The sequence below is a fragment of the Paralichthys olivaceus genome, chromosome 12 (assembly GCF_024713975.1).
Source record: "Paralichthys olivaceus isolate ysfri-2021 chromosome 12, ASM2471397v2, whole genome shotgun sequence".
Classification (NCBI taxonomy): Eukaryota; Metazoa; Chordata; class Actinopteri; order Pleuronectiformes; family Paralichthyidae; genus Paralichthys; species Paralichthys olivaceus.
In genome coordinates, this window is record NC_091104.1 from 16,532,058 (window position 1) to 16,547,436 (window position 15,379).

The 15,379-nt window shown below is 40.8% G+C and overlaps 1 protein-coding gene across 2 annotated transcripts in view; it reads left to right on the forward strand.

Annotated features, from left to right (window-relative positions):
• Positions 1 to 14,034, forward strand: part of fsip1 (fibrous sheath interacting protein 1) — a 28,133-nt gene extending 14,099 nt beyond the window's left edge. For both annotated transcript variants that reach the window (XM_069535702.1, XM_020085227.2), the window contains exons 9-10: positions 3,717 to 3,869; positions 13,743 to 14,034. In XM_069535702.1, coding sequence (XP_069391803.1) covers positions 3,717 to 3,869; positions 13,743 to 13,850 — 261 coding nt within the window. In that variant the 3' untranslated portion in view covers positions 13,851 to 14,034. The remainder of the gene's footprint in view (positions 1 to 3,716; positions 3,870 to 13,742) is intronic.
• The last annotated feature ends 1,345 nt before the right edge of the window (positions 14,035 to 15,379 follow it).

Below are 15,379 nucleotides of genomic sequence, written 5' to 3' on the forward strand. Positions count from 1 at the left end.
ATTTCAACCATATTCTATTACTGAAAAGTGACCTTTTCAAAGTAATGCAGTATCAGACAACAATACACAAGATTTGAATTATGCATTATACTACCTAATAAACAGGTCATTCATTGTATAACAAAAACATAATGTTTTTATTATTTGCATAGCCCATTTCTTTCATTTTGAATGCATCAAAGGCTCCCAGAGTCAAGGCCAGTGAGCCATTTTGTGGCTACTGCATACGAGAACAAACTGCTGTTTGTAATGTTGGCTGGCCTCCACATTACAGAAGTGAGTAAAACCCATAGAGCATTCGTTTTTCTCTTTGTTTAACTTGTTGAAGTATTTTCGTAATGTTAGACACTTTGGATTTGCTGACTTTTTCTTGTCTTGACTGTGCAAATAATGTCATAAAACCATGTCAGTGATTCTTGGTCTGACTTCGAGCAGCTTGCTCAACACCTGATGTGAGAAGGAACCTGAACCTAGAAGTGGACTGGTACACACATGTTTATAATAGGACACACGAGACACCAATACATGATGTGACGTAAATATTACTCTTGTTTTTTTTCCTGTTTATGAGATATATCTGAGAATGTGTCTGCATGAGATGTTCCAGCTGTTATATACTCGGCGAAGTGAACCACAGATGCAACCCACATTTGAGGAGGGAAGAAACTCCAGGCTACCAATCTCAGTGGCTCCTTACTCTGTCTAACAACTTTAATGTGATGGATGGGATATATTATATGTTCTTTTAACGGGAACGTAAGCTACAGCAAAGTCAGTGTTGAGTGTTAAGCATCCAAGATTTGCTTTTAATTAAGTTGAAGTGAAATGTTTGGCATACAATAATCCCAACCATTTTTCCCTATTTCGTCACTTTGGACAACAACGGATCATCCATCAACTGCTGCAGCTGTTTCACACTCAAACGCTGTGACATCCTCCGAATGGAATGTTTCACTTCTATTTGAAATCATAAAATTGATCACAGGACATCAATATGGAGTTTATGAATGTCAAATCATGCTTGATTAAAGTTATTTATAGGTCGTACAAATAACATACTAACGATTGTATCGCTTGAGGCAATTGGCAAATCATTCTTTTTTTGTACTGTGGGAAAGCAAAATCTGAAACATAAGGTAAACCAAGGACAGCTTGTCTGGAGTCATCATGTCATGCATGAGAGATCTCTTCTCTGTTTTAATAACACTCGTGTTGATTTCAGTGTGCACTTGGCAGTCATTTGAATCCTCTGTATTTACAATGTTTTTACTCATATTTGCACGTGACAGGCAAGTATCATCAAATCCCAAAGGACTGACATACACGCTACGGTGCTTCTCTCTTAAAAGTGAATTATGGTTGACGTGTTTTTCATACTTTAAGAAAACAAAGTCCAGATCTTCGTGGCCTCCCAGCAGTCCTGTGACCCATACAGGTGACGGAATTATTGGACACCCTCAGCAGTATGTCAAGTGGCTTCCCGAGAAGAGCCGATTACGAGCGCTTTGCTGATGTTCAGATAAGCAGAACATTGGCCTCTTTCCTCTGCTCTGTTTGGAAGTCACTCTGTCTGACCTCTTAATGAATCAAAGTTATCACACATTCCAAGAGAAGCACATATACCACAATGTACTAAAACAATCACTGGATTCTATTGAGGTCAAGAAACTGGCTGGTTGATAGGGAGCCTAATGTCTATTTCATCTACTTTATCATTGTAATGGTTAAACAATTCAAAATGCACTGATCCAGGACCAATGAAGAGATAGCGAGGACAAAGCCAAGACAAAAGGCTTTAATCTTGCCATTAGAGATTACTAAAGTCTATGCAGAAATTGTGAGCGATCATGAACTTTCCCCTTACACTCCTCAGAATTCGTAGTGTGCTAATAGCCAAGAGAATTAGTCTCGTAAAGAAACACGTGACACACATGCCAACTTCTTTCAAACTGTTATCCTTGATAACTTTATCGCTGCTAAACATTGCAGACAGCTTCAAAGTTTTAGAGCCTATAGTTCTTTGAAAGTAGGGCAGCCGTTTGTTTCCAAATTAAATAAACTGTTTCTCCCAAAGATTTAGGCTTTTTTGGAAACATGCATTTAGTGGTGTGAGGATGGTGGTAAAGCTAGACTTTAATTTTTATTTTTCCTGGTTGGTATGCTGTGTTTCTCACTCTGGTGCATGACAGGAGTCTGATCCCGTCGTGGTCCTGGCTTTTGTAGTCTGGATGAGTGAGTCTTAACAGAAGGGCTCTAGTAGCGACCACTTAAAAGTAGGCTTCAAATAGAAGCTGTCATTATTTCCCTATAGAGAGACAGAGGCCACTGCAAGGTGAGACCACACATACGCCTCAGGGTGTTCTGTTTTGCAAAGATTTGAATATTATCTTCACACAGGTATCATCCAGGGGCAAAAAAACTGTGTACATGCAATACGTGACCTTCGCCCATGTCTGTTTTGCTCATTAACAGAAGCAGTCAATCGTCTTCTCTACATGCTGGCTCGACTTAAAGGAGCACTCCTCTTACTTAATGCTTCCTTAATCAAAATGTGTCAAAGCAGATTCAGCTACTTGGTGTTTAAGTTAAGTTCATAATTTCTGCTGATTCCCTCTGTCTCCTGCAACCAACCATTCCGCTGTATTGGAGTCTCCATTGAGTTGTCGACATTTCATGAAGTATCCATCAATTTCGACATTATTGGATCATACATACGCCTGCCTGGCATCCAGACTAACCAACAGAGATGGAGATTTCAACCACATGGCACTGGACTGACACTCCAAAACAGTCCTGTGGTTGGCAACATCCTTTCAGTCCCAACAATTTTTTTGAAAATAGCCGCCGTTTTTATAGAGTGGCGGGGTATTTTTAGAGGGCACCACAGGTCCTTTACTTGTCTGTTGCTAAGATTTTACCATGAATTTTCACTCCTTACTAAAGATATGTACAGTGGGTGGGGTGTGAATGGATTATATAAGTTTAACTTTGAGATTTACCACAATTATACTATAGCACCTATAGCTGATCATCATGCTGCATCCACCAATGCTATTCCGTCATTGTGATGTTGCATCTCAGTGATGGCAAACCATGTGACAGCTGTGTGACCTGTTTAAATATTAAAAAAACGTGACTTGCTAAAATATGTCATTTGTATCTGATGACCTCACTTTGAATCGTTCCATCTGTGTGACTGAGCCATAGTAAAAGATCCAACATTTGGTCAGAACGACAATCCTCTCACTTATCAGCTGCCCGTTGATGGTTCTCCAGACATGACGCTCCTATTTCCTCCTGACCCAATTTCAGAGTTTGCTTTGGATGCAGCTTGTGGTTTATTGTGTCAAGCCACTGCATGTGGATGCCATAAATATGTGATTTATGATGGACCCATGTAGACTGCAGCTCTGGCTCAGCCTTGTGTTTAACTTGCTCAAGTCCTCAATAAGTACCTGATTTTACTGTGTGGTCTGTAAAAAGCAGGATAGAACTGTGGAGTATTGTATGTTCACTTCTACGTCTTTAGGCCAAACCTCGATGATGAAATGTTTAATTGAGATGAGCAAACTATAACTCAGGAAACTTGGAGCTGTTACATGATATGGTTTTGTTCTGTTTTGTAAATGTTTCAGTGACCGCTATAAGCTGTAGTAGAGCCCCACACATGAAATGTGTTGTTTGCTTCCTGTGAGAAACTGTCTGTTGTGTATCAGGGCCGCGGTTCAGAGGTTGGCTGGAAGTGCAATTGGGACCCGCAGCCAGGAGAGAAGGTCCTGCAGGATAGAAAGGAGAGGAGAGGGCTGGAGAGGCAGCTCCAAGAGATCCAACAGCAGCTGGAGATCCTGGGCCGGAGCCCAGAGATGACTGTAAGTTCAAAACAGCTACGTTCATTCACACACACACGCACACACAGAAGTGTCTCCATGTCTTCAGAGCACATTACATGGACTTGCATTCATTTCCTGGAGACTTGCTATAAATCATCTTAATCATAACTTCACATTAATGCTGAATGATTTACATTTTGGGGATTAATTTTTTGTCCTTGTGAGGAAGACAAGTTTCGATAATGTGACAAACAGAGTTATACCTGGACCACACACACACACACACACAAACACAAACAAAACACATGGTTGAATCCACGTGAGTACTTCCACACACCGTCTGCGTTACAACAATCCTCAGAGGTTCTCTACGTAGACACGTGAGTGAAAAAATTATTACAAGCCCACAGCTCATACGTAGTCATTGTCACAGGGGGACGATGAAATCACATTCAATAATCATGTCTCTGAGGGCCCATAATTTTTCCTCTTTTTCTCCATTTTCCTTCTCTCTCTTTGTATCACTAACACACTTGATATACAGTTTAATATGAGTTGTCATTGGCTTTTTTTGAACAGAGCGATAAAGTTCGCACTCTGCCATTATTTGTATGTCGCCTTGTTCTGAGGGCGAGGATGGACTTGTACTACACTGATAGCTTTGTGTCCTCCGTGGTGATTTCATCGCTTTCCGGCATTCTTCTCAGAGATCCGATGTCCGCGCTCCACAGCGTTTCCTGGAAACCATTGAGCTGTGTCTGGTTTTAAGAGCCGCTGTAGAGTTACAACCACAGAACGGTCGCTCTCTCCCAAAACCCTGTAGCTAAAGGCGCAACACAAGAATGTTCCACGAAACAAAGGTGAATAGGCCTGATTTCTGCTGTCTCTGACATTTATTCCTTTGAATTTTGGGTCCAGGAAGGAAAACACAAGATAAATTCATCGGTTTGACTTAGTCATTGTTTAGATGGGTTAGCTTCTTTCGGTCTTGCGCAACAAACTACCTGTTTGTTTCATCTAAGTTCTGCTGTGGATGGAGGACAAATTGAAATGTGTCATCCAACACATCTATTCTAATACTGATGAACCACAGTGTGACGTATATGCCTCATTTTAATATAATAGATGCATAGTGAGGTAATAAACTCCACTAACGTGTGTTGTGTGCGCCACTCCCTTACATCAAACAAGGCACCATGCCAAGAAACCTCAAACCTATTCCTGGTCTAATTAAGCAGAAACAAATGGAATTTCTTTGCTAATTAAGTCAAGCTTATAGGAAACCGTTCTTTCATTATGATCACATAACATCAAAACTACCAGTCTCTTAACAACTGGTGCTAAACACACTTTGCATTTAGCTGTGTGTCACTGCAGTGTGTGTCTGCAATGTAAACAGCATCCTCACTGTGTATGTTCATAGTGCTACCAGGCTTGTTTTTTGGTTAGAGGAGATTTATTTGTGTGGAATTTGTCTGGGAGGGTATTCTTAAACCCTTTCACACAGCTACAGTTGCTCATAAAGTTGATTTGTATAACATCTGTAACTCAAAAGTCTCCTCAAAGTCCTTTGGCACCTGAAGTGTGTACCAACTACGCAGGGATTGTGCATAGTTCTCTGGTGGATTTAACGGCACAATAACTAAGAGGGGGTCAGTTTGTTTTTTTGTTGTGTTGCTTTGAGCAATAAAGTCAAAGTCGGAGGGAGAAAATCAGAGGTGGAACGTAACAAAGTACAAATACTTTTTTCAGGTATCTGTACTTTACTTGAGTATTTATTCTGCTAATGACTTTTTACTTTTACTCGCTACATTTGAACACAAATATCTGAACTTTCTACTCCTTACATTCTCAAAACTTGTTTTTACGCTTTTACCCACGGAGCACCTCTCGCTCACTCGTTCACCCCCTGCCTCAGGAGACGCATAAGCCCTGGTGGACCCTAGGTGTCCGGAGGTTGGTCCGGCTGGTCTACCGAGGTCGAGCGGCTGTACCTGTAATGATCCTTCCTCAGGTTCACCTACAGAAACCTTGTTCTGACTTTTACTACCTCTAGAAATCAAGTTTGATCGTGTTCTCTGCACTATGCCAGGGCCTTGACCAACTCCGGCGGGGCCGATCCGAGGACCTCAGTAATCCATCAAATCGGTAGTAGCGACGGGGGTTTGGTGGGGGGGGACTTAATCAATGCAAGCACATTCTCCATCCGTTTATTGCCTGTAGAGAATGACCCAGGTGCTCATGCAGGACCTCTGTTCTTTAAAGAGACAGGTGCTGAAACCATGTGTTTCAGACAGAGGCTGAAAAGAGGAACTGCAGTAATGGACAGTCTGAGGAAAGTAGTGCATTTTCTAAACATTAGAGCATGTAAACATTTTCAAGAAATAACCAAATTAAAATTATGAACCTGACTATGAGCATGTCTCCTTTAAAATATTAGTTCATCATTTTGAAAGATGTAGGTACTTCTTAAGAGAGTAAAATGAGGAGGGCAATAACACTATGAAGTGAGAAACAAGAAATGCTTATAGCTTAGCTTGTGATATCAATGGTCTCAACTAACTCCACAAGAATATAAATAAGCATATTCTCCAAAGTACCAAACATTTCCCTTATGTATTAGTATCAGTAGTATTTTCAATTATTCTTTCAATTTAGAGCCAGATTTTTCTCTTTTCCGAGCATGGCTCCAGTTCCCGAACAATAAACCACTAACACTGCCTTATAGGAGGTTACCGTAATTTTTTTGAATATTTCGTCCAAACCTAAACGTGTAAAAGCAGAGATGCATTGGCCCAGATGACACTGTTTGTTTCTCTGTCTGTCAAAACATTTCAAGAAGCAGTTTTATCTTTGCCCACTTACAGTCGGTGATGACAGGAGCAGAAACTTTGAATCCTGAATTCCAGAGGAGGAAGCCAATATAAGAGTTTGACAGTCTGTGAATTTGCTTTAGCAATATGTTTGCAATAAAAATGTTTTACTGTACCATATATCTGCAAACCCCCAAGATAGATTGGATATTAAATGTTTTCCCTGCGAGTGGGAACCGTGCTGCTCTGTGTTTAGTCTGGCCAGCTGCTGCAGCACACCACTGCAGAGGTGGAAAATGTCTCATGCGTTGTGGCAGTGGCTACAGATTCCTTCACTACTTCAGCCTGATTGATTCCAGTGTGTGATGTTAAGAATTCAAGTGTTTGTCCGGAGAGTTACCTGGTGATTTATTCAAACAAAAGCTGTAGTGAGCTGGATTCAGATCTGAGACCAGTGATTCTGTGCGTCATCCCCGCTTCTCCCTCCTCTCCATCCAAGCAAGACCCCTTCCAGTGCAGATCACTGCTTTGCCAAAGAATCTCCCCTTTCACCTTTAGATTTCTTTTTAAGCTGATTGTCAGTGCAGTAAAGGCTTGGTCCTTTCCTCTTTCAAGAAAGGTCTTTGACTCTTAACAACATAGTCAAGTCCAAGTTACTCAACAGCTGATCTGGTGCAATAGTTTTGCTTCAACTTTAATTGGCTGCTTTCCTACATCAACTGCGAAAGGAAGGACAATCCCAACATTTACCTTAATGCACAATGGTTCCATAAATCAGCTTAATATGGCCAACATCATAAATCATACTTTCTCTAATATATCTCTCTCTAATCAAGTAGCTTTAGGCTCTTGTGTTTTTCTATGATACAGGAAGACAAACAGCCTCTGAAATGTTTTGGTCATAACTCACATATTGAGTATTTTAGCACAAATTAGTTTTTTACGTGATAAAATAAGAATTGGATTTTCAGAACTTTTGTTAAAATGTGGTTATATCTTCATGTAATTATGTCTGCACACTGTATAGAAATGACACTGATTGTGCATTAAGTCGAAACACACACCTACAGCCGTTGTAATGCATAGAGACCACACATCCATGACCGATCAGAGAAACTTTTCAGGCCAAAATGTTGAGCAACCATTCCTTCTGGCAGCTCAGCAGTTTCACCAGAAAAGAGGATTCATGAAGAGACAGGGATTATTTCGCTTTCAGCATTTTATTTTCTACTTCATTCGATTGAAAGGGATAGTTCACAGTAAAATGAAAATTCACTCATCACATTTTCAGTGAACTATCCCTTTAATACCATTCTCTTTGCACTGGCGTAATTCTGCTGCGTTAAAATCTCAATATCTGTAAATTAAATAAAGTTGAAAGTTGAAAATAAATTTGAATTCCTCCTCCTTTTTGTGAAGGAAAATATATGATGTTATAATAAAAACTAGCTGTATACTGCATTTTTTCTCCTCCTTTTTTAAAAGAGAAAGTTCTTGGTGTAATATGATGTATAGTCTCTTTCTAGTATATCATCAAATAGAATACCGAGTCAAGACAACAGAATTGGAACCATTTTAAGTTTGAAATCAGACAGCATAAATTAAGAAAATATTTTAGAATTTTGAATGATGATTTCTGATGATTGATTGATTTTTGCGTAACCTACTGCTAAACAAACCAACAACCAAATGGACACGGGCGAAAACACGAACCTCTTGGCGGATACATTTACGATGATGTCACGGCTGCTGGCTCACATCAAAAATTAGCATCAGCATCTAAAGCGAATATGGTGTAATGAAGAGAATTCCTCCCTATATTAGTGGAGCACTGGCCCCTGGGCCTGTGGCTGATAAAGCCGAGGTATGTGACTGAAGTCGGTGACCTTGAAACCCGAGCAGCCCTGCACTATGCGCTTACAGGAGCCAACAGTGAGCTTTACAGAGGCGGTGGTCCATTGCAGGGCAAAGCTGCGGGGCTGAACAGCTCCTGCTTTGTCAGTTTCAACTATCTGCTGGAAACTGATACAACACAAGAACTGAGAACTTTTATTTTTCACTGAAGGTCAGGAGGTCTCTCCTCCCTTCCATTGATTGTTGGGGGAGGAACTGGATGCCTGCTGGGTCCCGTCACACATTAAACTCATTGTCATTTTTATGCTATTCAAATGTGCAAGGAAGACGAGTAAAGACTGTGATAAATGACCCTGTAATGAGTTACTAGAACAGTGACAGAGGTTTTCTCTTGTGTGTGTGTGGCTACAGGCCAGAATTAGACAAATGCAACAAGCCTGCTGGGTCCTCATAGCAGGTGAGAGAGTCGGAGCACCGGGAGCAATGTGCAATAATACTGTTAATAGATACAAGATATATACATAGGACGTAGGGATGGATTTGACTCTATACTTTGTCTCCTCCAGTCCTCACTGACTTTAGGTGATGGGACATTAATGAGGGATGCAGTTCTTTCAAGTCGCTATATATGCCCATTGAGCCAGTCAGCCCACAGCAGAAGCTGTTGTTATCATTCATGGAATTACACATTAGAGGAAAAAGTCAGCCAGTGAGGCAAAAAAATGAACTTTGACAGCATTTGGATGCTGTTAAAAATAATGATGATAGAGCAGGAGACAGAAAAGGCAAACATATCCTTTAAATCATTCCCAATTTCCATCCATCTGTTATCTATACTGTGATCCTGTAAGGGTTGCGGGAGGAGCTGGACCCAAATCCTAGCAGACATTGGACAAGAGGCGGGGCATACAGCGTATGACATGGCTGTTATATGGGGATAAACAACCATCCACACTCATATACACACCTGCGTTCAATTTAGAGTTTCCAATTAACCTAACCCCAATCTACATTTCTTTGGACTATATCAGCCGCAGTCCCCGGAGTAAATCCATGCAGACACAGCGAGATATGCAACCAAACCAAGAACCTTCTTGTTGTGAGGTGACAGTATTCACCACCGTTACATCCTATCACAATGTCATTCTTCTTCTATAATTTATTTGTTGTGATTTAGCCAGTGTTCAGTATAAAATGCACAAGGTGATATTTGTAGATGACTGTTGTCTTTCCATAAAGCTGGGAATGACTCTGCTTCAAGTGTAACAGCTCACACAACCTCCCACTCTTGCAAATGTATTTAATCTACATGTGGTTTTACTAGCAGCAGCTAAAAAATAGAAGTTTGTCTGCTTGTGACAAAAGTTTTAACTTCTCACGCTCTGTTCATTACTTTCGTTGTCTGATAGTATTACAGTGTTTACACACTTCATACCAGGCTCTACATTGATGTTCTTCTGCAACTGAGGAAAACTCAGCGTAACTATCCCAATCAAATGATGCATTCGTTTTTTCTCTGGACAGTGGCAATTTCCTCTGATGTTTACTGAACGTAGCTCTACCGCTGCAGCGTCAGTGGATGGACTGAGATGAGCTGAAGTGGCCTTATTGCTTTAGTTTGACTTTCTCTGCAGAGACTAGACAGACATTAAGACAGAAAAACATATCAATCATCCAAAGCACCCTCGTATTAAGGGTATCTGAGGTCAACCACAACTGCCACAGGTCACAGCATTTTGTCATCGCAGTAAAATACACTCTTTTTCTCCTTCATCTCTTTTTTCTCTCCTGTCTGTAGGAAAGTCTTAACTTTCAGTTGCCATCTCTGAGACGGCTGGTACTGGTTAAAAGCAGCTCTGGCTATTAATACTTCAGCCGGTGGGGCACTTTTTATATTGCCCCATTCATGAGCTCTCAAACAGTTACATGCCGGTAATTGACCACAAGTTTTTTTTTTTGTACCATACGTCTCACGTTGCAGTAATGGCTCACTTACGTTTGTGAAAATTTATGCCACTCCAAGAAAATATTTTTTGTCTGGAAGGGACGCTAAGTGTATGCCTAGAAGCTAAGCTGTCATTATGCATATAGTTATGTATGTACACATAGAAACATACCAAGGATCTGCCCCCCTCTGACATTAACGGTTGAAGGTCAAGTGCACAGGAAAAAGGCTGTATCTTGCTACTTGCATGTCAAAGTACAAAAACACAGAGTGTTGCAGGGGGTATCACTGCTGGAATGTGTCCATGGGGCCTGTGGCCTGTGGTATAAGATGACATGCAGCGTCTAGGTAATTGCAGGGATCATAAAAGAGTAACACAGGCCAACCCGCCATGACTGAAAGGGTGTCATTACATTGTGGAGGACTTTGAACATGGACAGGTTTGTCTGGTCAAGATGTTTATCAGCAACTGGGATCTGGCGAGAGGCTGGAGAGGTTTCAGAGGGTGGTCGGCTCAGAGGAGGAATACAGATGATCGATGAAGAGTATTAGCTCCAGCTAGTGGGGTGGATGAAACACAGGAATGTGATGTTGTCTTAAGTGACTCAGCGGGATGTAAGAAAAAGGTGAAAACAACAGCACGGCCATAATATCCTCTCTGTTTTAGAACAGAGGGTCTGTGATAAGTCACTGTGTGTTAATCCTAAAGTTATTGATTGTTTTCATGTGGCCACTGTAATATAGGAAAAAGGAAAACTGTCTAATTGAATAATTTCTTGGATTTAATTTAGCCGCACCATAGACTGTATATGGACGACTTGTCTCCACTTCCTTCCTGTTCCTGCCATGAAGCTAAAATCTCCTGGGTATGGGTGCCGCCACCTTGAGCTTAATACATCATATGGAGCCAGAGTCGTGATTGTGATGTGAAGCCACGGTATCAAGGTCTCACTGATACACATATTCATCCAATTGTGAGTCAGTCTCAGAACCCTCAAACCATAAATACCATAAATAATTAAAGCCAAACTTACTGGAAAAATTTAACATCAGTTTCATTTGACAGAAATTTAATGGACATCTTGTTTCTTATTTTTTAGTTCATGTCCCATTTGCTAGCATAGAGGGGACAGGGTTTATAACCTTTTCTGCGGCCGGGCCACCAGGGAGCGAACAATAAGCTTTGTCTCCTATTTTGTGTAGCTGTCATGTCGTCCAACTTTGTCTCCAATGTATTATTTGCGCGTCATAAGAGCTGTCGACGGTGTCAGAATGCCATAGAATCAGGTGATCTTCTCAATGGAGTTAATACGTCACTTCCTGCCACTGCCCGGCTACTCCACCTCTTGCCTGAATAACGCGGAAGATTTAATGCTGTTGTGAACGCGTCTGTGCAGAAAACCTCCCCCTGCATTGTGCATGTTTGAAAGGCAAACTCTGGGTAAACTCTGTAGCCACTTCTCCAGGTTTTACCCGGAGGTCATGTCTGAAAACGGCTTAGATGGCAACGTTAATTCTTGTTTGGGTTAGTACAATGAACTGATTTTTCTTCCGAAAACAACTGCATGCTAAAGCCAAATAGATTTTTCTTTAAAAAGTTCTGTACTCAACTCCCTAGAACCAGACATCTGGCACTCATAGTAGCAATTATTTCGCAAACATTTAGCTGCTAAGTAGCCAAATATTTCCCCCAAGAGTTAGCATTGATGAATTAGGTGTCAACCAGCATGATTCCAAATGAATCCTTATGTTGCTGTGTGACTTGTGAATGTATAAAAAGAAAACAGTTAGCTAACGCTTTGTGTCTTATTTTTTCATAAGGTGATAATGATGTGTTTAATATTGTTTTGTTGCCGCAATTTGGGGAAAACAACCAATGAATCCTGCTTTTAGACTTTTAACTGCTCTTATCTGGATCAGGGTCAGAATGACTGGATGACAGGAGTTCCCTATTATAAGGCCAGGGACATTCTGTTCGACTGGGATGACAGCTAGAAACACCAGCTCACATGCTGAGAGAATGAAGACAATGATTACCGTTCCACTCCAGAGGTTTTAAAGCCCTGCTTTCCTGCACACATTTCTGGGTTATTGGTCATGTCATGAAAGGTAATGAGTTGATATTATTGGAACAAATTGACTGTTGATTTGCAGCTGTCTAAACACAGTACAGGATCCTCACACCAAGAGATGGTAACTGTCTATGAGCACTCATGCATCGCTAAATTAGTCATGTCTCTTCTTAGGAATCAAAAGTTTAGTCAAATTATTTAAAATCAAAGACTTTTCTTGCTGTTGCTAAATAAGAAAACACTACCATGGAAACATATTGACATTGAAACCCACCCCTCTCCTCATAACCTAGTTTAAGAAGACTGGCTCTCCTCCTTGAACTCACATGCAGTCCCAGAAGGCTGCCTGTGAGGAGTTGGAGTTAAAAAAAGCAGTGGTTATATCCAACTGGAAGTGTTTTTTTCCCAGACAGCTTCCAACTAGGCACAGGGGACAATCTCAGCAGTGCACTTCATTATTATGTACTGCCACTGTTATCGCAGGTCATGCATTAAGGTGGATTTGTGAAAACAGAGTTTTAAGCCCAGTAAAGGATCTTTTTTTAAACGGGAACAGGTTTCGGGAGGATGTTAGGAAGATATGAGCAGTTATATATAGTGACGATTATAATCCAAAAAGCAGTTTTAAAAAGAGTTTATAGTCAACAGTTTCTTTTGGTCAGGCCATCTTTGGTTTGAGGGTTGTGTCATAGGTGAGGAGCAGGATAGGAATGTCTAGATTGTGGAAGCAAGTGAGATAATGGGGTCTGGAGGCTGAGCAGGGCAGCCAATGAGGCCATGATCTATGTGAGCAGGAGACCAGGATAGGTGGTGAGGCAAAGATGCAATCAGGAGACAGATCACAAGGATTCAGGTGGCAAATACAATTCAATGCCTAAATCGCTTGAGGAATAACAGATTAGAACTTGGCCATGATGTTTGGACCACACTGGAGACTGAAGGATCTGATGGAGCACACAGGCAGACAGCAAGAAGTGCAAACTGGGGACAATCTGCCACACAAGCATTGAGAACAGAGGCAAACACACAAAGTGAGGTAGCGCAAAGTCTAACCATAGCATTGTGACTTCTGTAATAATGTGACATTGATACTCCTACCAGAGGTCTCTCTGTAACTGAGTCTGAGTGGAGTGGTTATAAAATAAATGGTGGGTGTCTGTGTGTTCACATAAACACATTCTTGACTTATACTTCTGAAATCATACGTATTGTCTGTGTATTTTTGCAGAACGAGTCTCCAGACCTTACGGAGGAGGAGTTACTCAGCCTGCTGGATGAATGTGAGCTGACTGAGAGCTGGATACAGGAGCTGGAGACGACTGACACAACACGATGAGACTCTTAAGAAGACACACTGACCACTTCAATCTGAAGCATAGACTATATGATCTGATGCCTTGTTCTCAGAGAATCTGTCTAAAATACTATATCTTGGCTCGATGTCGTGAGACAAATGTGACAGCTTTAAGATATATGTAGATATAACATGTCTTATACCCATTAAAAAAACAAAAACATTATTCACAATGTGTCAGTATTAGTAAATCAGTGAGTTCATGTTGCAGCTGGACACCCCTAACCTCACCCTCCCCTTCCAAACATGAAAGAGAACCTGCGGAAAACTTCAGTTGTCATAAAAACTCAAAAGGTGTTTAGTTTGTCCAGTCTGGGCTACTGAAGAAAACAACAAATCCGTACAATTTAGCTGAAACACACTAGTGAAAACATCACAAGGATTATTTTACATTCAATTTCTCTCAATTGATCTCTTTCACCATCTTACACACTGGACCTCTAATTGACAAATTAGGCAAAAGAAAACTTTTTATCCTATTTTTATAATTACTAGTTTTCAGGGCCCAAGATGCAGAACACAGATACGGAGCGATACAATTTTATTGTAACAAAGACTTAAGGTAGTAGTGGACAGGTAACGAAAAAACTGTATGTGAACAAAAGTGCAGGTTCCAGTTGAGTGACACAAAATACAAAAAACTTCCAGGGCACAGCAGACAAACTGAGGGAGTGGTAGTGTGAGCACAGGAGAGATGAAGTGAGCAGCAATCTCAATCTAAAAAATCATTTTAACAGCAAGGGTCATACAAACACAGAGTTAAGAGCTAGTTTAGCTTGTAGGTGAATGGATGATCTGACCCACCAGGGTTTTTATGCAACAGGAATCAGGTGGGGTAGTGAGCCAGATTGATTTCAGCTGTACTTGATGAGGAGGAGGGAAAACTCAGGTAAGAGGAGGGTGACTTAGCCACACCCTTGAAAACAAACTCAGGAGATACAGGGAGGGAAAAAAGAAAAAACACACCACCCAGGAGAGGTGGAGAGACATACTGCCAGATACTATCACATATAAATGCATTGCTTCCTATTGTTAACATGCATGTTGGCATAGCCACAAGAACAGGATGTTTTCACCTATATGCTTGTGTGTGGACAAAGTAACTCAACAACATGTGGATAGACAGGAATGAAATCATCATGACATGCTTATGAAGTCAGAAAATGACATCATATAGCAATGTATTAACTTTTGCAACGAATAAGGTATGGGACACAATCTTATTTATTATAACATTCATCATCATATGCTTGTAATGACATCATGATGAAATGGCATTCTAACAATATATAAAAAAGTTTAACATGTTTGGGGTGTATACAGTGTGAATGCATCACCCGTACGAGGCTTTTCATTTTCTTTTGTTTTATTTCTCAGCCCGAGGACAAAGAGCCGCTGCGCCACCCATTGTAAAAAACTAAGTATCATAGATGAGAACAGAAAATTGCTGTCATTAAATCTAACAACTGTGTACGCTCGCCACAGAATGTTCTCTCGCAAACATAAAAATT